At 51.2% G+C, this 19180-nt stretch overlaps 9 protein-coding genes across 9 annotated transcripts; 5 read left to right on the top strand and 4 right to left on the bottom strand.

Moving 5' to 3' along the window:
- Positions 1–322: 322 nt before the first annotated feature.
- Positions 323–1613, top strand: VTN49DRAFT_3733 (uncharacterized protein; the record flags this gene model as incomplete). Its single annotated transcript, XM_069411601.1, has 7 exons — positions 323–524; positions 586–664; positions 722–801; positions 854–918; positions 972–1168; positions 1236–1515; positions 1566–1613. The coding sequence occupies 7 exons, from the start codon at positions 323–325 to the stop codon at positions 1611–1613; spliced, it is 951 nt and encodes a 316-aa protein (XP_069268203.1).
- A 54-nt stretch (positions 1614–1667) lies between these two features.
- VTN49DRAFT_3732 (uncharacterized protein) lies at positions 1668–2584 on the bottom strand (the record flags this gene model as incomplete). The annotated part of the gene is made up of 3 exons (XM_069411600.1): positions 1668–2039; positions 2255–2414; positions 2463–2584. The coding sequence occupies 3 exons, from the start codon at positions 2582–2584 to the stop codon at positions 1668–1670; spliced, it is 654 nt and encodes a 217-aa protein (XP_069268202.1).
- A 458-nt stretch (positions 2585–3042) lies between these two features.
- VTN49DRAFT_3731 (uncharacterized protein) lies at positions 3043–4053 on the top strand (the record flags this gene model as incomplete). Its single annotated transcript, XM_069411599.1, has 5 exons — positions 3043–3127; positions 3181–3194; positions 3253–3309; positions 3371–3994; positions 4051–4053. 5 exons carry the CDS (start codon positions 3043–3045, stop codon positions 4051–4053), a joined length of 783 nt encoding a protein of 260 aa, XP_069268201.1.
- Positions 4054–4394: 341 nt separating this feature from the next.
- Positions 4395–7160, bottom strand: VTN49DRAFT_3730 (uncharacterized protein; the record flags this gene model as incomplete). Its single annotated transcript, XM_069411598.1, has 9 exons — positions 4395–4482; positions 4556–4806; positions 4869–5318; positions 5369–5504; positions 5553–5662; positions 5719–5820; positions 5875–6006; positions 6059–7051; positions 7110–7160. 9 exons carry the CDS (start codon positions 7158–7160, stop codon positions 4395–4397), a joined length of 2313 nt encoding a protein of 770 aa, XP_069268200.1.
- Positions 7161–8425: 1265 nt separating this feature from the next.
- VTN49DRAFT_3729 (uncharacterized protein) lies at positions 8426–11048 on the top strand (the record flags this gene model as incomplete). The annotated part of the gene is made up of 14 exons (XM_069411596.1): positions 8426–8580; positions 8651–9038; positions 9086–9511; positions 9568–9879; positions 9936–9971; positions 10022–10088; positions 10146–10164; positions 10215–10245; positions 10293–10310; positions 10367–10395; positions 10453–10496; positions 10548–10627; positions 10681–10786; positions 10849–11048. The coding sequence occupies 14 exons, from the start codon at positions 8426–8428 to the stop codon at positions 11046–11048; spliced, it is 1911 nt and encodes a 636-aa protein (XP_069268199.1).
- Positions 11049–11688: 640 nt separating this feature from the next.
- VTN49DRAFT_3728 (uncharacterized protein) lies at positions 11689–12434 on the top strand (the record flags this gene model as incomplete). The annotated part of the gene is made up of 2 exons (XM_069411595.1): positions 11689–11963; positions 12029–12434. 2 exons carry the CDS (start codon positions 11689–11691, stop codon positions 12432–12434), a joined length of 681 nt encoding a protein of 226 aa, XP_069268198.1.
- Positions 12435–12522: 88 nt separating this feature from the next.
- Positions 12523–15502, bottom strand: VTN49DRAFT_3727 (uncharacterized protein; the record flags this gene model as incomplete). Its single annotated transcript, XM_069411594.1, has 8 exons — positions 12523–13085; positions 13136–13626; positions 13682–14180; positions 14238–14608; positions 14664–14791; positions 14847–15138; positions 15202–15246; positions 15309–15502. The coding sequence occupies 8 exons, from the start codon at positions 15500–15502 to the stop codon at positions 12523–12525; spliced, it is 2583 nt and encodes an 860-aa protein (XP_069268197.1).
- A 695-nt stretch (positions 15503–16197) lies between these two features.
- VTN49DRAFT_3726 (uncharacterized protein) lies at positions 16198–16620 on the bottom strand (the record flags this gene model as incomplete). The annotated part of the gene is made up of 2 exons (XM_069411593.1): positions 16198–16346; positions 16404–16620. 2 exons carry the CDS (start codon positions 16618–16620, stop codon positions 16198–16200), a joined length of 366 nt encoding a protein of 121 aa, XP_069268196.1.
- Positions 16621–17008: 388 nt separating this feature from the next.
- On the top strand, positions 17009–18884 carry VTN49DRAFT_3725 (uncharacterized protein; the record flags this gene model as incomplete). Its single annotated transcript, XM_069411592.1, has 7 exons — positions 17009–17147; positions 17211–17414; positions 17479–17550; positions 17610–17926; positions 17977–18082; positions 18132–18357; positions 18410–18884. The coding sequence occupies 7 exons, from the start codon at positions 17009–17011 to the stop codon at positions 18882–18884; spliced, it is 1539 nt and encodes a 512-aa protein (XP_069268195.1).
- Between the last annotated feature and the right edge of the window lie 296 nt (positions 18885–19180).

Here is a 19180-nt window from a genome sequence, read left to right as displayed (position 1 = left end):
TTCCCCGCCTTCTGTCGAGCCTCTTGAGGGGAAGGAGAAGAATTGATTTGACCTCTGAGCTGACCCTTCGAAGAATCCAAGATTGAGTGGGCTGGTTGACTGCATAGCCAATTTCTGCGCAAGGCGGTAGAGTGCCCATTTCATAACTGATACTGCGCTGTATGTCCAAGATTTGCAATGAGACGGCTTCAATGGCGACTCGGCCCAAATCCCGCAAACATTCCTCGATTTAAAACCCTAACTTGACACAGCTGCATCCAGGTTTAGAAGCCATAGACGAGACAGTCTTACCGTTGACGAGCACCGTTTCCACGTCGGGACCATGGCGGACCAGCCAATTACGACCTTTGAGAGGGCACAAGAAACTGCCCAGTTTCTTGCCCAGCGGCTCGAGGACCCTTTGAGACACCCCAAAGTCGCCATTGTCTGTGGTTCTGGACTCGGCGGGTTGGCAGATGCCGTTCATGCAAGTCCTCGTGTGGAAATTGACTACGCATCCATACCTCATTTTGGCCGAACTACTGGTGTGTGGCAGCTCTGTGGGAGTTTGATTGCATTCGACCATGATCGCTCACCAACTTCCAGTCGAGGGCCATGCCGGGAAGTTGCTATTTGGGATTCTGGGAGAGAAAACACCCGTTGTATTGATGGTGGGACGCATGCAGTAGGTTGGGCCTTTTCTGATCTATCATGAAATCTCCTAACCGCCCCAATTCTATAGTTTCTACGAGGGCCATTCCATCGACCAAGTGACATTCCCGGTACGAGTGTTTAAACTGCTTGGCGTGGATATTATCATCCGTACGTCGTTACTGGTGATTACTTATTTGACTGTTGAGCTAACACGCGACAGTGACCAATGCGGCGGGTGGACTGAACCCCGAGTACGAAGTTGGCGACATGATGATTTTGAACGACGTAAATTCAATCAGCTCCCAAGCACTTATACCCAGCTAACCGGTCTACCCTAGCACATATTCCTGGCTGGGCTCAGCGGTATGCACCCATTGCGTGGGCCCAACGACGAGAGATTTGGCTTGCGATTTCCTCCGCTCTCGGACGCCTACGATTTGGACTTACGTCGGTCTGCCCATGTTGCATGGAATAGAATCACGACTGGTGCCAGAAGGCTCCACGAAGGAGTCTACGCTTTCGCGGCCGGCCCCAGGTGAGTAGACTGTCGCGGTGATGTGGTTTTTTTTACCAGAGGGTGCATGCTAATAACGCATGACTAGCTTTGAGACCCGTGCAGAGTGCCGCTTTCTGAGAAATCTTGGCGGTGACGTCGTGGGCATGTCGACGGTGCCCGAAATCATCGTGGCACGGCATTGCGGTATCCGAGTCCTGGCCTTTAGCCTCGTCACTAACAAGTGCGTCCTCACACCCGTTCCTCGAGGAGATGACAGGCTTCTGCAGACATCGACGACCGATGAACTCGATACTATCATTCAAGAAGGTCGGGCCAATCACGAGGAAGTATTAGAGGCCGGAAAACAGGCGGCCAAGGATATGCAGGTGAGTCCGCTGACCATCCGATGTGACGATGACACTGACGACGTCGGAAGAATCTTGTCATCGAGACCATCAAGGATGTCTTCGAGCAAAGAAAGTAACGGAACGTCCGTACATAGAACATGCACGTAGATAGAATAGATGTGTGCAGCACATCATACTTTTCCTTTGCGACGTCGCTTTTCCCGAAGACTCTTGTAGTAGGCTTTCTTGCCGCTTGTTTTCTTCTTCTGGAGTTCGGCGTACTTCTTCTTGAAACGGCCGGTCTCCTTCTCTGCGGCGATGACTTCCTCGACAAAGTTCTTCTTCCGCTCCTTCTTGGGAATGCGGTTGTTGTATTCGGTTGGCCCTTGAATTATTGTGCCAACTTGCAAGTATTCCGGAACGTCTTTAGCGGAATTCTTTTTATAATGCCTGCCGGGATCCAGGACATTGCGCATCCGCAGAAGCTGCAGGTCTCTTTTCAACTCCTGCGTCATATGGGCTTTGGGAAGATTGAACCAATCGTCGCCAGCATCTTCGGACTTCTGTTCAAAGGATCGTTAGCGCTGAAGGGAACATAGAGTATGGCAGGATAAGGGAATAGAGTCGTCCATAGTCAGCGTAACTATGAAAATGATGGGCTCTCATGATTTGCAGGGGGCAATCCAAAACGGATTGCATAAACTGCATCGAGTATATAGTACGGGAATGTTTTCATCACGAGACGAGAAGACAACTTTGTATATTCTTTGCTTCTTACCTTAGAAGAATTCTCCTCTGCCAGAGGCCGAACGGTACGGATTTCTTCGGCAAGCTTTTTCTCCTCTGGCCTGACGATTTTGGAGGGATCAACAACAGCTACCTCATTTTTCTCGCGAATATATGTTTCAAGGCCGCGAGTTGAAGGTAATTTCGGCACCCTGTCTCGAGTTAGTCTCGATCGGATTTGGATTCTCAACCACACTTACTTTGGAGCAACGGAGGATGTATCTGTGGCAGCTGTCCGCAGCCGATTCTCTGCTTGCTCGAGCAGCTGCTGGATCTGCTCATCGCTGAGGACCTCGTCCTCAGGCGCCTGTTGCAGTGACATCCTGCGTTGGCTGAAATTCAATTGAATGCAGAGTCTGAATGGGAGACTTGAAGCTGATGAACTTTTGAGAGAGAAAAAAGTTCTTGGTGAATGGAAACTTGCGCTAACTGGAAATGGAATAGCGTCTCCGGAGCAGGGCTAGTCTTCTGCGGCGTTCCGCAGCGGCCCAACCACTGCAACCAACCACACGTCACATCGCATCGCGCGCTTCGAGTTGTTTTGTTATGCGTACTGAGGCTATCGAGAATCGAAGCAGGCCATCAGAGGTGAACTTTTTGCAGAGAGCCTTTGCGTGATACGGTTGGAATTTAGTCCGGTTTCGACAAAAGAGCGGTGCGTGCATTTCATCTTGACTACCACGCGCCACGCGCTGACGGGCCTCACAGTGTCGGACCCGTTTGGAATTCTTTTCATTTCCATAGTCACTACATCGCGTTAAATCGACGAACTTTTCCTTCATGGAGCAATCCGGGCAGACCGGGGGACACGGACAACAGAATAGACAGCCCCCCGTATATGATATCAGGAACGGAGGCCACTATGGTGTGTATATCAGCTCCGCGCTGTCATTGATGGATGCTAACCGAGTGCCGTAGGTGCTGCCGCGGCCGTATGTTTTTGTTTCTACCATCCATATCGATGAATAGGCTTTGCTGACTTGTGGGAAGATGTCGGCGCAGGGCTATGCGCCTGTTCCAGAGCTGTATACCGGCACATGGTCGAACGTAAGTGCGGATCGCGTTGCTAAATGATGGAAATGATTTTACAGATACTAATTCATCACAGGTGAGCCAAGGATTGACAGGACAGGCGCGAGATATTTTGACGACGTATTGGCAACACGTTATCAATCATCTCGAGAATGACAATCATGACTATAAGATCCACCAACTCCCCCTGGCACGAATCAAGAAGGTCATGAAAGCAGACCCGGAGGTGAAGATGATTTCTGCTGAAGCGCCGATTCTCTTCGCCAAGGGATGTGATATCTTCATCACCGAGCTCACGATGCGGGCGTGGATCCACGCCGAGGATAACAAGCGACGAACTCTCCAGCGATCCGATATCGCCGCTGCCCTCTCCAAGTCGGACATGTTCGATTTCCTGATTGATATCGTCCCTCGCGAGGAAGCCACATCGCACACCAAGCGTTCTGCTCAGCCGCCTACGACGACAGCTCCTGCTGCCACGCAGGGCCACATGCCACAGGGGCAGACTGGAGTGCAGCATCCGCACCACATGCCCGGCCCTGAATACGGATCGATTCCGCAACACATGTCCCAGGAGCAGGAGTATCGACCGCAGCCGGGCATGTACCCGGGAACGGTCCAATCGGAACCCGCATATGGCCAGCCCCAGCCCCAGATGTTTGAGGGCATGTACACGTACCCTCACATTCCGCCGCAGCAGGTACGTTGAACCCAAGGGGGAGATGAACGAGTCGTGGCTACTGACACGTCGATTAGTGATCAATGGCAATGTTGCGTAGCAGTCTGTTGATTGCTCTCGGTTGGGATATGAGGCAGGATATGGCAATGATGTGACGCTCCGGTTGATTCGTTCAATGCTGCTCATTCCATTCTTATCAAGGTGTCACGTGTCTACGATTGTTTTTGTTTCTTTTCTGCCAGTTTGTAGGAATCCAGAACCCTATTGAAAAGCGTCCTACTCTGTAATACACCAACCATATCCAAACTCCCACTTCTCATGAACACCGCAAGCCCAGCAATTATAGACATACAGATTACAGGGCAAAACAAATAAACCAGAGTAGTACCATCGGACTGACACATGTATGACCAGGATGAAATCAACTACTAGACTTCATCCCAAACCTCGACGAAAACGCTGCAAATGTATCCTGCTTAGTTGCTGGACTCTGAGCATTTTTCGTCAACCTATACGCAGCAAGGATAAAAACGTCAGCTAAAAAAGATCCGTCCCAGAAAGCACAGGGGAAAATCAACTCACTTCTCGAGCAGGATCGGGCCGTTCATGGCATCCACGCGACCATACTTCTTATTCCGAGTCGCAATGTCATAGAATTCATCCGTGTTGTCGGACTGCAGGAGGTTGACGGTTTGCTGCAGCTCGTCGAGGTTCTCGTGAAGGATAGGATTGTTGAGACTGTCGACGAACTTGCTGAGATACTCGACGTCCTTGGCCAACGCAGCTACGCCGTTGGGGTTGATTTGTTTAACTTCAGGAGAAAGGGGGAGAGACTGTCTTGATGATTAGCTTCTTTCTCAAGTTTCTCAAGGGAAGGCAATAGGGTCGCACATACCAGAATCATATTCGCAGCGTGACTCAGTGCGTCAAAGTAGATCAGCTCTTTGATCTCGGTCGGCAGACCCAAGAGCGTCGAGTTCATGATGTTTGACAAGAACCGAGTCAACGTTTGCATGTAATTGCTAGGCTCACTGGGGGGAGACGGCGCCATCCAATCGTACTCGGCCGTCTCGATCAGGTCGTCGATCTTTGAGTTGACAACCTCAAAAATCCGCTTTTCGGCCGCTTTCTTGTTTTCGCGGAACTTGCGCGTTGCGTTCAAAGAAATGGGGCCCGTAGCTGATGATTGCGAACGTGCCGCCACGAGCAGGAGTTCCAGCTCCTGGCACGCAATCTCAAAGTGCTCCAGGTTAATAAGAATTTGGACAATCTGTCCGAGATACTGTGACCCCAGGCGCTGCACAAGGGCCTGGCAAACCTCGTTGGATAGAAGGTCATCCAGAGCCTGCCACTATCAGTAGATGCAAAAACCGCGAAGGAGTTGACAATGCCTACAGTTTTGAGGGTCTCATCAACGACCTCCAAATGGGGAAAATCATCGTTGGAAAAGAAATAAATCTGGTTCATGAAATTTCGAACATCGATACAACACAGAGGATACATCTGCGAGAATGGTAAGACGCACGGAAACCTGAGCCTCGTTAGTAGTGGCTTGAATAAATGTAAACGAGACACATACGTCTGCTCCTCTCGCGGCTTCTCCGGTGTGTACCAGCTGACATTGATTACCTTGTCGAATTCCTCGGCATTCTGGATTGGCATGGGCATGTAATCGTCAGTTGACACAATCTGGGTAACTTTCAGCTATTGCACTCCGTCCGAGGGAAACAGATGTAATAGATTACCTCCTGAAAGTCGTCTCTGAATCGCTTCTTCAGTAGTTCAGCATATCTTTTGAACATCGTCAATAGGAGGTCGTCAAAGGCCGCCACGGGTAGGTTCCAAGTCTGTTCCGAAGACATTAGTTATTGGAATACTGATTCATTGGCATAAGCACTCACATCCATCGTTTGCATGAAGAGGGCAACCAAATTCTTAATTTTGAGCAAGCTCTCCGCATTATCAACTTGGTGTAGCGCATTAGAAATCAGATTCACCGCCGTATGACACATGGAATCCCAGAGTTCCTCGACCTAGACCCATCAATGTTAGTTTCAACAATTGTTGTGACCGCAGAATACATACATCCGCATTGGACCGGAGATCAGGAACCCTCTTCATCGTCGATCGCTCGATGATACCGAACCCCGCCATTTCCTCCAACAGATTATGCAGGCTAGCGCCATCATCGTCCACCAGGGTGATGGATGACGGCAGCAGGAGATCCTTCTGCTTGCGCCGGGAAGTTGCATACGCCGCCCGGAATTTGTCCATCTGTCCGAGTGACTGGTGGATATGAAGACACTCGAAGAGTGGCGTGAACTCGACTTGAAGGTCGTCATTTTGCAGCAAATCAAACTCCTCATGTTCGTCCGAGACCAGCTCGATCGCGGAGTTGATTTTGAACTGTCCCAGATACGGGTGCTTCTGCGCCCGTTCCTTCAGCCGAGTCTTGCGGAGATCCGTGTGGTACAGCGCGATCTCGCCCAGGTACTGAGATACTTCACGGATGCGATACAGCCACGTATTCAGATCATCCATGACGGCCTCCGCAATGGCTCGCTGCGTTGCGGGTATGGACCGCTGGATCATGTCGGCGATCTTGTATTGGGTGATGGCCTTGAGGTGAACATTTTGTAGCTCGTCGAGTGCGCGTAGAGCCGCATAGTGATTCTTCTTTGCAAGCAGATCATGGACTTGATTGGTGAGCCGCAGCACCTCCAAGCAGTCCTGAAGCGCGCGGAAGGTGTCGTCCAGATTCTGACGATGGCTGCGCGACTCTACCAGCGCCTTCTTCTGCTCGGCCAGTTTCTCCGTGCTCGCTTGTATAGATTGATTCAAGTCTAGAATCTCCGACGTTAAGTTGACGGTGCCCTCGCGAATGCGCAACAGCTGGTTGACGGAGGAGACGAATTCCTGGTGATTGGTGTTGCAGATGTTCTCGATTTCGGCCTCTTTCGCGCTCGCGAACGACGACAGCGACCGCAGCAGCTGGGACGTCCGATTGCCATAACTGTACTCGCGAATGGATGGAATCAGCTGGTCCAGATAGTCGGAATCGGAGGGGGCCATCACAATCTGTATGGAAACTCCCTCATTAGCTGGGACATTCGACCACCGATGTCATTGCTCGCACCTGGTTCAAGATACTGGCAGATTCACTGCCCGGGGGCATTGCGGAAGGCATCTTGGGCAATGTCCCGCTGCCGCTCGTCCTGGCAGCCGTGGACTCTGGCACTGATGAGCTTGTCCCTGACTCTGTTCGTTCTCCCCCAACTGCAAGGCAGCAGGATAACCGTATCTGGTTGATGCCTGAGGCCGCAAATACCCTCGAATAGGTTAGGCCTCAGTTTCGGAAGTTTCGGAGGTTCCCCAATCCCCGGCAGATCGAGAGTGACGTCTTGGCGGAATTTCTGATAACCCTAACCCTTGCCTCATCCTTCAACCCTAATTTGAGTCTTCCTTCTCGTCTACTAATCTCACCCTCTGGTTTCAGAAATGGACAAATGTACATCTATATCATTTTAGCTTGAGAGCTGATTGCTTGCTTAGATGCCTCGCATTACAGGTCCGATGGTGAGAGGTTGGAGAGCCTGGGAATACCTGGGAGTCTCTCCTGTTGGATACTCCAATATCAGCACCCAAAGAATGATACAATATCCGTCCATCTACCGGTGCGAAATTTGATATTGGCGCATTCTGAGGGCGCTATTCACTCCAGATTTTGCTATGCCGTGCTGTGTAGTTTGCCTGCTAGTCTAGACTCTTTGTAATCTTCGTCTTGCTCTCCCAGCCTCGCCAGAAACGGGAATCTGTGAATTTGCTCTCATCCACTTTCCGCCAGTCGTGTATTGGTTTATGTCGTACAGGAGCAGTCCGCCCCTTCCACATGGCTCGTTGCCATTCTGTTCAGGAAGGAACGAACGTCAGCAGGAGCTCGTTCCTGCCAGAAGTAAAGCTACCTCCTGCGTGACCAGACTGGACCAGAACCTTCTCCCGGCCGGGTCGTGAAGGAGCTCGTTTCCTTCTTCTTCTTTCAAAGAAAGCCCTCTCCGGCAGTGCTCCTCGCAGCGGCCCTCAAGATTGGAGTTGCTAGTGGTGCACCCTCCATCACAAACACGGTATCCCATGAGATGAAACGCCGGTTGGCATAGGCAAGTGAAGCAGTGTCTGAGGTGGTGAGACATTTCCACCTTCGTTGCAGCTGGCAAACACGTTCGTAGACGGTCATAGGTCCAACTGTTGGCATGATAATGAGGAGCGTGTTCCACACTAGCCTGCCTCCTGCTTTTTAAATTTCTCTCACCTTCTCTTTCTTTTTTTCCTCTCAACACCACTTTCGAGGGCATTCAATCCAGCCATTGCTTTGACAAGTCTCGTCTTCATTCGCTTCATAATTTCACCAAGTTTCCCTCGAGTTGAGCTTGTCCTGTACCGGACAGCAAGCCCAACATGATCAATTACCGCTATCTCCCCATGCTGGGCAGCAGCCCGACCTCCACGGACGGCGCCATGCCCGAAAACTCCCCCGACACGAAGCATCTGATGTACTCTCCGGAGGAACTTCGTGTCTCGCAGCTCGGCCACAATGTCGGCATCTCGAGCCTGTAAGTAGTATTGATAGACGGAACCCTCCGAAGAAGTAGGGTATGGCATTTGCGATTAACTATGTGGCAGCGCTGGCGGTGATCCTTTCCTGGGACCGAGTCCTCATACTCGCCGTTCCAGCGGCTTGAGCAATGCCGAGACATTTCGTCTGCAGGAGCCGCCGCCACTGCCAGTCCGTAACTCGGCGGAGACGGTCACTCCAAACCGCCCTGCGCAGGCTGGCAGGTTCCCGGCAAACATGGCCACTCCAACGTCTGAACCTTATGCCAGAGTCAATCCTATTGTTGGAAGGACTCCGACGAGTTTCAGCACTCCTGGGGCTCCCGACCATGAGGGAAGCATGAGCCTGCCCCCATTCTGCTCCTCGGAGTCCGACTTTGAGAGTCGTAGTCGCGCGTTTGCCATCGAGGACATTCCTCGGGGCTTCCCGCCCGTGGCAATTGCCATATTTTTCAATGTAACTACCCTTCATGCTTTCGCCTGCGAATGGTCTAACATACATAGCGTCGCGAGTTCGCATCCCTAAGGGGCCCGGTCTTGTCTGCGCTCCCGACCGACGGCAAGATCTTTGTCCAGTTCAGTGACAGTCGGGACGCGGCGCGGGCTCGAGAGAAAGTTCGCGTGCTGCATCAGAACTGGCATATTGTCCCATTGACTGCGCGTGAATTTGCCTCTCAGACTACGGGCTTCAAACCGGACCAAGTGTCGGACTTTGAGGGTCAGATTCAGCTGAAGATCACCGACGAGCATGACCACGATCATGCGGAAACAATGACCACGGTGAGGCTCGTGACGTCGAAGATTGGTGACATCAAAGTTTTCTACCCCTTGCCGGTCGACATGGCCAGCTCGAGAGAATTCATCATCGAATACTTCGACGTCAGGGACGCTGAAAACGCTGCAATGGCTCTGAACAACAATCGAGTAGAGGTATGCATCCGAAAATGTTTCTCTCCTCAGACGGTAAGAACTGACGCACAAGAAAGGGTTGGCATTTTCAAGTCAAGTTGCGACGCCCGGATGTCGAAGCATCTTGCCGCTCTCTGATTCAGTTGATGGAGAATACCACCGACGATGTTGGCTCTACCTCGACTGCCTTCGAGGTCAGCCCGACGGGCCGTTCCAAGATTCCCAAGGGCGAGAGAGCCGAACTTGCGGACTGGGTGTTGAGCAGTGCTCCCCGGAGTCTCGCTCGGGTTGAAAGGAATGATCGGTCTCGGAACAAGGACGACAAGTTCCGGTCGCAGAACCATGTTGACCTCGACCGCATCCGTCGTGGCCAGGACGTCCGCACTACGGTTTGCATCCTATCCCTTCTCTGGTGTGTGAGTCGTTGCTGATGGATTCTGTCAAGATCATGTTGCGCAACATTCCCAACAAGATCAACCAAGTGAGCCCTATCCGTAAAGTGACGGTGACTCAAAAACTGAACACGACAAGACCATGCTCAAAGCGATCCTTGATGAAACGAGCTTTGCGAAATACGACTTCATGTATCTTCGCATCGGTATGCCCTTCAACCCATTATCATCAGATGCAAGAGGCCACTGACCACGATTGGAAGACTTCGCGAACAACTGCAAGTGCGTTCATTGAGTTTCCAATGCATATTCTTGAGACTGACGTTGCGCAGTGTTGGCTATGCCTTCATCAATTTCGAGGATGTAGGTGTCTGACCACTGTGACTTGAACTGTCGCTAACCTTCTGCAGCCGATCGACATCATTGACGTGAGCTGCTTTTTAAATACTACTTGTAACGAAATCGTCTGCTAACCGAATCTCAGTTTGCCGAGGCTAGAGCCGGGAAGACCTGGTACAACTCCGGCTAGCCTTGATATCGATATTGAGCAGATGCTGACGTGCGATAAAGGAACTGCTTCAACAGTGACAAGGTCGCGGAAATCTCGTACGCCAGTAAGTTTGAGGTTTCAAAGGCTGTCGATATTGCACGCTAAGTCCCGAAAGCCATCCAGGGCAAGGACTGCCTCATCTCGAGGTTCAGAAACAGTTCTGTCATGTTGGAAGATCCCATGTTCCGGCCCAAGGTCAGCTGGCTCCTTAGACTAGTTTCACAACATTCTGACTGATTCATGGCCAGATCTTTCGCACTGGCACTGGACCTCTTGCCGGAACAGAAGAGGAGTTCCCAGGTCCCGACAACATGGCACGCATGCGTCGCAGCGTAGAGAATGCTGAGCATGTTGGTATGTGTATTCAACGATGCTAGGGTTGCCAGCGACTCGCAAAGCTGATATCTGAACTTCAGGCCTCTTTGCCCCTCGCATGAGTCGTGAAGAAAAACGGCGTCGGCACTCTGCGGCAAATGCCAGCCGTGCGCCGGCGAGTCACCAGCGTTCCCCCAGCGAGTGTCAGGTTGATCGTAACAATTCTGCCAGTCAGCAGAGCCCGACGCCTAAGTCATCGTATCCGAGGGAACGCCGACTGATCACAGACCAGGATAACTGAAGTCGGGTCCTTTGAGAGGCGACTCGATGACCTTCTCGGGTCTCATTTCCCAGCAGGCCTTCGTTTTGCTATGTGGAAATTTTGTTTGTGATTTTGATGATTTTGATCAGCAAGTTCTCTTGCGATTTGACTTTTGAGTTATCTTCCGATTTTGATGCTCATCTCGCGGTCTCGAGAGAGCTCATGACGATTGTGTTTCCACTTTCGCCCTCGAGCAGCTTGTACGTTCTGAGGTCTGTCTCGAAATGCAGGCACGGAATCTCGCTGGTTCCTGAGCCATCCTCGGATTGACCATCAGGCTGCTCGGTCTGGGGCTGATGAAAACGTGACTGTCTTGCCTTGCTGACACATGTCGCTGGCATCGATAGCTAAACCGTATTGCTTAATGATAATGGTTGACAACTTTGATACTTATACAATATGCGATAATTAGTCCCGATCTGGGACCAGGATATTTGTACTCGGACAGGGCCTTGGGCAACACAATGCTGAGAGAACCCGGGCGGGAGAGCCGGGAGGACAGAAAACTGTACCCCTGGAGGAGGAACATCACTCTCCAACTTCACTGCCCACACGCGTAACAAAAATTTTCAGTGCCTACTGCACAACACATGAACAAAGAAATAATCGCAAAAAAGAAATGACGAAAACCCAAGTGATGAAAAACGCTCCCGAAATAGATACGTCGCAGCTCCAAAAGATTTACGCCACCCTCCATCTTGCCTTCCACCGCAACAAGAACCAACATGGCAGATGTGCCTGGTGGAAATGGCTCTCGATTTTGCGGCGGACCGTTTTGAAGCTGTTCAACGCCGCGGAGCGGCAGCAGCAACCGCAGCGCCGGGATGCGATCGCCGGTACTATTAAGAATCTAGCAGCTCATCTGAACGAGCATGTGATTCCGAGATGCTACCTGTATGCTTTTTCTCACAGGCATCAAATCTCGAGCAAAGGATGATGGCTAACTCTTTTTGATCAAGGGCATTTTCTACGGTTGTCGCAGATAACCAATTTGCCGCCCTCGGGACGGTATTAATTGCGACGTTAGCACAACTGCAGAGATTGATCGCGCCGATTGCGCCGCGGTCGATGCCGACGGAGCGAAAGGCAGATAATGTTACTCGACTGGAAGGACCAGTTCCGCGTAAAGCCGAGGAGGAAGATCTTGGGGAGGTAGTTGGCCGTGATGCGGTGTTTCCGGAGAAGGTTGAGGAGAAAGAGAAGAAAGCGGCCATATCCGAGAAGGTGCCGTCAGAGAGTATCACCAGCAGAGAGAAATCTGCGGATACCTCTGCAAAGGAAGAGGCGCCACCGCGAAAGAAGAACAAGACCAAGAAAAAGACCAAGAAGAATGCCATTGACGAGTTGTTCGATGCCTTGGGGTGACAGCGACACATCTATAACCTGGTATAAAAAAAGACAAAAAAAGCTCCTATATACTGGAAATTGGGGGACAGCGCTATGTACATGATCGTCACCCAACCCATGGCAACCCATCCGCCAGGATCACATTCACAATGACGTGGTTCGCAATCGCCCACGCCATGCTGTACAGCAGCTTCGGCGAGAACACGGTCCACACGAACAGGTGCGTTCGGAGGATCGTGCAGGCGACCATCACGGCGAGCACGGCGACCGCAACGTGGAGGGTGAGAAACACCACGCGACGCGCTGCATCTTGCGCCGTCCAACGTCGATGGCATGGGATGAGCCGCGTCGCCGACACCCACCAGATGGCGCCAGCCCAGTTGCTAAGGAACGTGAGCAGGCCGACAATGACGACATTGTAGCTGCTCACCCCGTTGTAGGCGTTGGAGAGGTCGATGGAGGAGATGGCGTTTGAGCCGCCAAAGGCAAAGAATGACATGTGCTGGAGGATGAGCGAAGAGATTGTAGTCTCGAGGCAGTCTAGCCGGGCCATTGAAAGCGTCCATGCTTGAATACGGAAGAAGAGGAATAGGGGTACATTTGTTGCGCGAGATTGAGTCATCAGAAACAGGGTTAAGCACTCATGCATGAGTTTTTGCGTCGGTAACACTAGAGTCTGGATTAGCAATGAGATAAAATCGCCTTGTATGGTCTCTTACCGATTTCTGGCCTCAAGTCCTGCCCTCGTCGACCAGCAGACATGTACATGGCAACCAACGCAATTATCCCGGCAAACACTATTCTCGCCTGCGTAACCAGCGCGACAACACCAGAATACCTTTCCGCAAAGTGTAGAACTCTCGAATCCAATAGCTCCGGCGAATCCGCTGCCGTAAATGCGAGCTTGAAAACAAATCCCGAAATTGTCGTCCACGCGGCAAGCGCGGTGAACGCACCAGCTAGCGCAGCGGACCCAAACCGCGATCTCTGCCGTGCAACGATCCCTCGGAAACAATCTAAATACGTGATTAAGATCAGAATCCAAAGAAGTCGCGGGTAGCGTGGTAGAAAAGTCCCCGCAATGTCTGGCGCGCCGGCGAATTTCTGGCCGGTCTGATTCCAGCGTCGAATGAGTCTGGCTGCGACAGCGAAGGCGAATGAGGTGATTGCTGTCTTGTACGGCGTTTTCGATGCGAGCGGAGATCGGACGCTGGAGATGATCCTGAATATGGATTCCCACAAGCAAGAGTTTCTGGGGAACTTACAGTCTGACGTGCACATAAGCCATCCATGCCGACGTGATCCAGTACCAAAATTGTTGTTCTTCTTCAACGAAGCTACTCGCAAACATGATTGCTCCGTTGCCGAGCACCACGAGGCTAAGGAACAGGCCAGTCAAACCCGAGGAGCGGAGTGACTCGAATGCAAGAGCGAACGCGGTCAGCGCCGCAATCGCTGCAAGGATGGAGCCTGTAATGAGCATGTTCACCTTGTAGTTCGCTGCCGTTCCGCTCATAATATCTTGAGCCCTGCGCAGAAACTTGTACAAGGCGGCCACGACCTTGTCATGTTCTGCGTTCTCGTCTTCGACGAGGGCCATGGCATTCCGCCAGTCGCATTGTAATTGCTCGACGTCGGACAGATCTTCTTTCCCACAGTCTGTTGATGTCGATTGAAGATCAAATGAATGCCTTGGGAACGTTGCCTGCACAATTCGTAGAATCTGCCGTGCGTTTTGCAGTAGAATATTGAGTCGATCCGTGTCTAGATGAGCCAAGTCAGAGCATCCTTTGCCGAACAAGGCAGAAGACTGTGACATACCTGAATCCCACATATCCAAAAAATCTGGGATAAAAACACCCAAGCTATTCAGAGGAATTGGAACTCCGACAAGTCCCGCAAGTGTTGGCGTGATGTCTGACTGCTCAACGGAGCTGTAGTATTGGAATTCGTTCGATCGTACGGGAGGCTCGGAACGTGCCATGATCTTGTCCTTCAACTTTGGAGAGATGAACGTCAGAGCAGGTGACGTCTCTCCAGCGGAGGAACCGCCATGGTTGCCTCCGTCGTTCATTCCATGATCCCCGCATAGTACGAGGAGTGTTGAATGCATATGCTCATTCTTTTCCATTGCGGTGTATATGCTCTCCACAACGGAATCCATCTCACGCTGTTTTGGGATCATATGTGCACTTGTGTGACTGATCAGTTCCTCATTCCATTCTTCCCCCGCTCTGCGATCCTCACCTCTTCGGCCCGGACTTGTGACCAATATGGTCCAAACCAAGATAATGGAGAACCATGACGGACCAGTCGTCCCGAGCGAGCTCCGTGGGAATATGGCGGGTGACATTGTTGTCTACTTCGGTAAAGTCCTAGCAAATCGAATTCAGTCGCGAAAGCAAACCCACGTTGGACAAGCCGACTAACCGACACAAAGAAGCTTGTAGTCCCATCTGCCCGGTCAAAGGTGTCCGGGAAAAGTGTCAGCCAGGTATCATCACCGTACATCAGCAACTTCCCCGGAAGAGCCCTCTTGAATTGCGCGAGAATCGTATCCTGGTGCGTCAGGGTTGACATGCTCTCGGACTCGGCAATGTTCAGAATCACATCTGAGAAAGATGGCACGGAACCTGTCGTTATGGCCTTCACACGAGGCATCGTAACCGTCGGCGAACTGGCATGAGCGGTAAAGGGAAGGGCAGTCCCGGAGCGAATTAGACTACATTATACAATGGTCAGAGCAATGCGTTATACATGGAAGAAATATCTCGATTGAACTAACTGCTGAGTAAATTGAAATCCGGAGTGATTCGAATAGACAAAATCGCTAGACAAGCCGACCCTCCGTCAGCACTTAGTTGTCGGGGCGAGCCTATGTCGCGTTCTGACCTGCGCAACGCATCCACCACCATGAGGATAACTCGATCAAAGACCGCCAAGGGCCGTCCATCGTTCGCCTCATAGTTCGCCAGCCCTGGTAGGATCGGTTTATATGGGAAGTATCCCGAACAAAACACGAGCAGAGCCACAGGGATCAACGCGTTGGCGAAGATTATTGCAAACCGCGATGTCCGAGTAGCCATTGTGTCTCGCGGCGTTGGTAGTTCACCAGTGTACTTTGATAATAAGCCTCAAATACCGTAATTGAGTACTTTGCCATGTTGCTCATGGCGGTTGACTTGCTAGATGAAGGTTCAAGCAGTGAGATTGACAAGCTGTCCGAATGAGATCTGGATAAGATATCAGGGCGGTCTGGGGTTCTGCCGGATTTATGAATGGTAGCCACTTCCTTTACCGCCTCAGAGATCCAGACAGCCCTGCTCTGAAAGTCGAGGACAAGAAGAGGCTTCGTAGTGTACTCGTATTGAATAGGGAGTTCTGGTGAGAAGTAATTCAATTATCAATGTATATATACATGATAGCACATAACCAGTGGCACGTATGCTCATTGTGTTCCAAATCATTTTTGCTCGCGCCGGACATTATTTAAAAGTCCACACCAGCAGGCGAAAGAAACTTTTCATGGTTCGTCAGGACCAATTACATACATATGCCACGATGTCCTGAATGTTCCTGTGATCGTGATGGAATATTCAGCGATATAGCCATCGTGTATGATCAAGAAGAAGGGGCGCCTGCATGGTGGAAGACCACGGCGAGCCATTACGTCTGAAGCCCCTCAGCATGTCGCAATGACTCCTGGGGCGCGACGCAGCTTATTCAGAGCAGAAACAGGCTCATGAGCGCATGGTTTATCGAGCGAAATGGGCGCTAATTGTTACTTCTTCCGGGATTCCAAGTGTTTGGGCTTCCGAAAGACGATCGACGAGCGGTTCTTTCGGTTGCTGTGCTTCCGGACGCGATGCGACTTCTTCTTGGACTTGGAGGAGGAAATCGACGGTGTTGGCTCGTTGTCCAGGGCCATTTCTGTATTTACGTCAACTCTGGTTCCCGCACAAAGTTGGTCGCTAGACAGATACTCACTTGTATCTTCGGACGAATCATTTCCCTTTGACTTGGGCCCTGAGGCATCCACTTCCATCGAATTGTTTTGGGGACGCTCAGGACGTGGTTGGGAAGCTAACTCTTGCAATTTGGCTGCCAATCGCGCTGTCCTGGCGTCTGTATCAGGAGCGTATACAGCGCTTCGTAGAGCGGCGTGATTGCGCTTCACAGTTGAGGCACGAGCGCTTTTGGCCATTGTGTGGATTTAATTCCCGTGATAAGAGAAGAAGTGTGTATGTATTGTGCCAAACAAAATGACCAGAGCCAGAAATGTAAAGACAATATGGTAAATTCCGACCTGTCAAACGCATTAGGGTGTGGAGGAAAATTAGAAAAAAAAAGTTCGGGTTAACCAGTCACGGTCGCCTACGGAGGAGGATCGCCGCTTATGTCATCCAGAGGCCTCGACTTCAGATGCTTCGACTACGGCCGCAAACACGATGCTGAACCGGGGCATGGGAGGAAATCTGGTGGTGACGGTCCTCGTCGACGCGTTCTGAGAGATATTTCGTTCCGACCGTACACCTACAAGTCAGCCCTGGCCAACACCAACAACTGCGTCACCGGCTACGTCCACAGCAGCCATGGAGAACACGAACAGGCTCCAGTCCACGATCGCGACGGTCAAGACCCTGACGAATAATCAGTTGAAAAATGTTCTTCGAAAGGAAGGCTTGCCAGTAACCGGGGTAAAGAGTTCTCTCCAGCTGCGGATTATCGACCGTACGTGTTTATGTGGCTCCAAACAGTGACCCTTTTTTTGCAGATTTTAATAGAACTTGACAGACCTCGAGAGACTGGCGCAACAACACGATGAAGAACGGTTTAATCGCGTCGTTATGAACATTTTATACGCGCAATCCGCCGTGCCTACGTCGACAAGGAGGACGCAGTTCGTGACGCCACCGACATTGACAGCAAGTCCTACGTCGGACGTGCCCACCAGATACCATCCAGAGCCCTCCGTGCCAACACAACCGTTCTCTATTGGTACGGCCATGGCGTGATCCGGCATGTGGTTGCTTTGAATTTTGGGACTAACCCGCAGCTTCAGGCCGACTCACGTTCAAGGAGAGTCCATTCTATGATATTATTGAGCCCCTCACACCGACAATGGAATGCAAAGGTGCAGTCATGGCCGTTTCGAAGAAACCTACATCCGTGCCGTTACTGATCCTGTTTCAGTCCGCGAACATACCAGAGATTCAGTAGAGTTGAAGGTCAGTCTCAATCCCACGGTGGCGGCTCAGTTGCAAAATGATCCCAATATGCGAGTGATGGTCTTCTGCGCTGCCGATACTGGTCTCAATCAGTTCTCGAGATCAGATATCGCATTTCCACATCAAGTGGAACTCAAGGTCAACTATGATGAGGTCCGAGCCAACCTCAGGGGATTGAAGAACCGGCCAGGGACGACACGTCCCGCAGATATCACAAATTACATCCGGAAGAGAGCGGGATACACGAACAGTGTCGTTATGACATATGCGCTGACTCAAAAGGTACTGACCTGTTCGAGGTTCTCAAGTGTTCCTGCTGACAAATCGTTGAGAAATATTATGTCGTCGTCAATCTAGTCAAGAAGCGTCCCGTGGAGGATCTGGTCAACGAGCTTAAGAAACGAAGTACCATCTCCAAGGAGCAAGTTATTCGCGAGAGTACGACTGTCATGATATCCGACTCGTGTCCGGCGCTGACAGTTCCCAGTGAGATCAAGGGCAGAAGACGCGGAAATTGTCGCGACATCCAGCGTCATGTCACTCAAGTGTCCGCTGTCGACTCTCCGCATCGAGGTTCCATGTCGATCTGTGCTATGCACACATAATCAATGCTTCGATGCCTCGTCATTTCTACAGTTACAAGAGCAGGCACCGACGTGGACTTGTCCTGTGTGCAACAAGTCGACTAGTTTTGAATCACTACAAATCGACCAGTAAGCTTTCTTTTCCACCTGCGTTTGAGATGTCACGCTGACTCCTGGCTAGATACGTCGACGAAGTCCTTCGATCCACACCGTCATCGGTGGAACAAGTTACCATCGAACCAAACGGAGAATGGCACGTGGATAGAAAGGAACCTCCGTCAGCAACCAATGGAACCGCAAGTGCCAACGACAGCGATGATCTTATCGAGATCACGTCCGGGAACTCACCCGCTCTGAAAGCCGAGCCGGACACGGAAACATCAGCACTTCAACGGACGCCAAGCAGTCGCGATCATCATCCCACACCGGGAAGTGGACGATCGTCCACCAACAAACGACCGCCACCGCCGGTCATTGATCTTACCCTCAGTGATGACGAGGATACGCCTCCTCGACCCGCGAAACGACAAGCACAGGGACTCCCTGACCCGACTGGTGGAGTCTCATTACCTGCCGATCTCTCCTCCTTGTATAGCAGCAACCCATTGTTCAGCCAATTAGCGAACAATGGGACAGGGCAGTCAACACGTTATTAGAACTGCAGTCTAGTAGAGTTACAATTGATCTAATGCATGGTTTTGGGCGTGCTGGAGTTGGTTGTGTTCGTTGGGTTTTGGTTCTGGGGTTCAGGGTACTGTGTACATTTCGAAGGGACGGAATTCGGGGGGTTAGTTTTATTTATTATATCCGCAGATAAATTATATAAAGAGCAATCATCATACTCGCTATGAATTCTGATTTCTTGAGTCTATGCCAGTTCCGGCGGAGTGGCACTTGAGGTATCGTTGCGCCCAGCCCAGTATCATGGTACCTGACAGCCGGAGAATGGTAG

The sequence above is a fragment of the Thermomyces lanuginosus genome, assembly GCF_041956635.1.
Source record: "Thermomyces lanuginosus strain ATCC 200065 unplaced genomic scaffold VTN49scaffold_29, whole genome shotgun sequence".
Classification (NCBI taxonomy): Eukaryota; Fungi; Ascomycota; class Eurotiomycetes; order Eurotiales; family Trichocomaceae; genus Thermomyces; species Thermomyces lanuginosus.
Note: the sequence above shows the minus strand (reverse complement) of the source record. Positions and strands in the feature narration are given on the sequence as shown.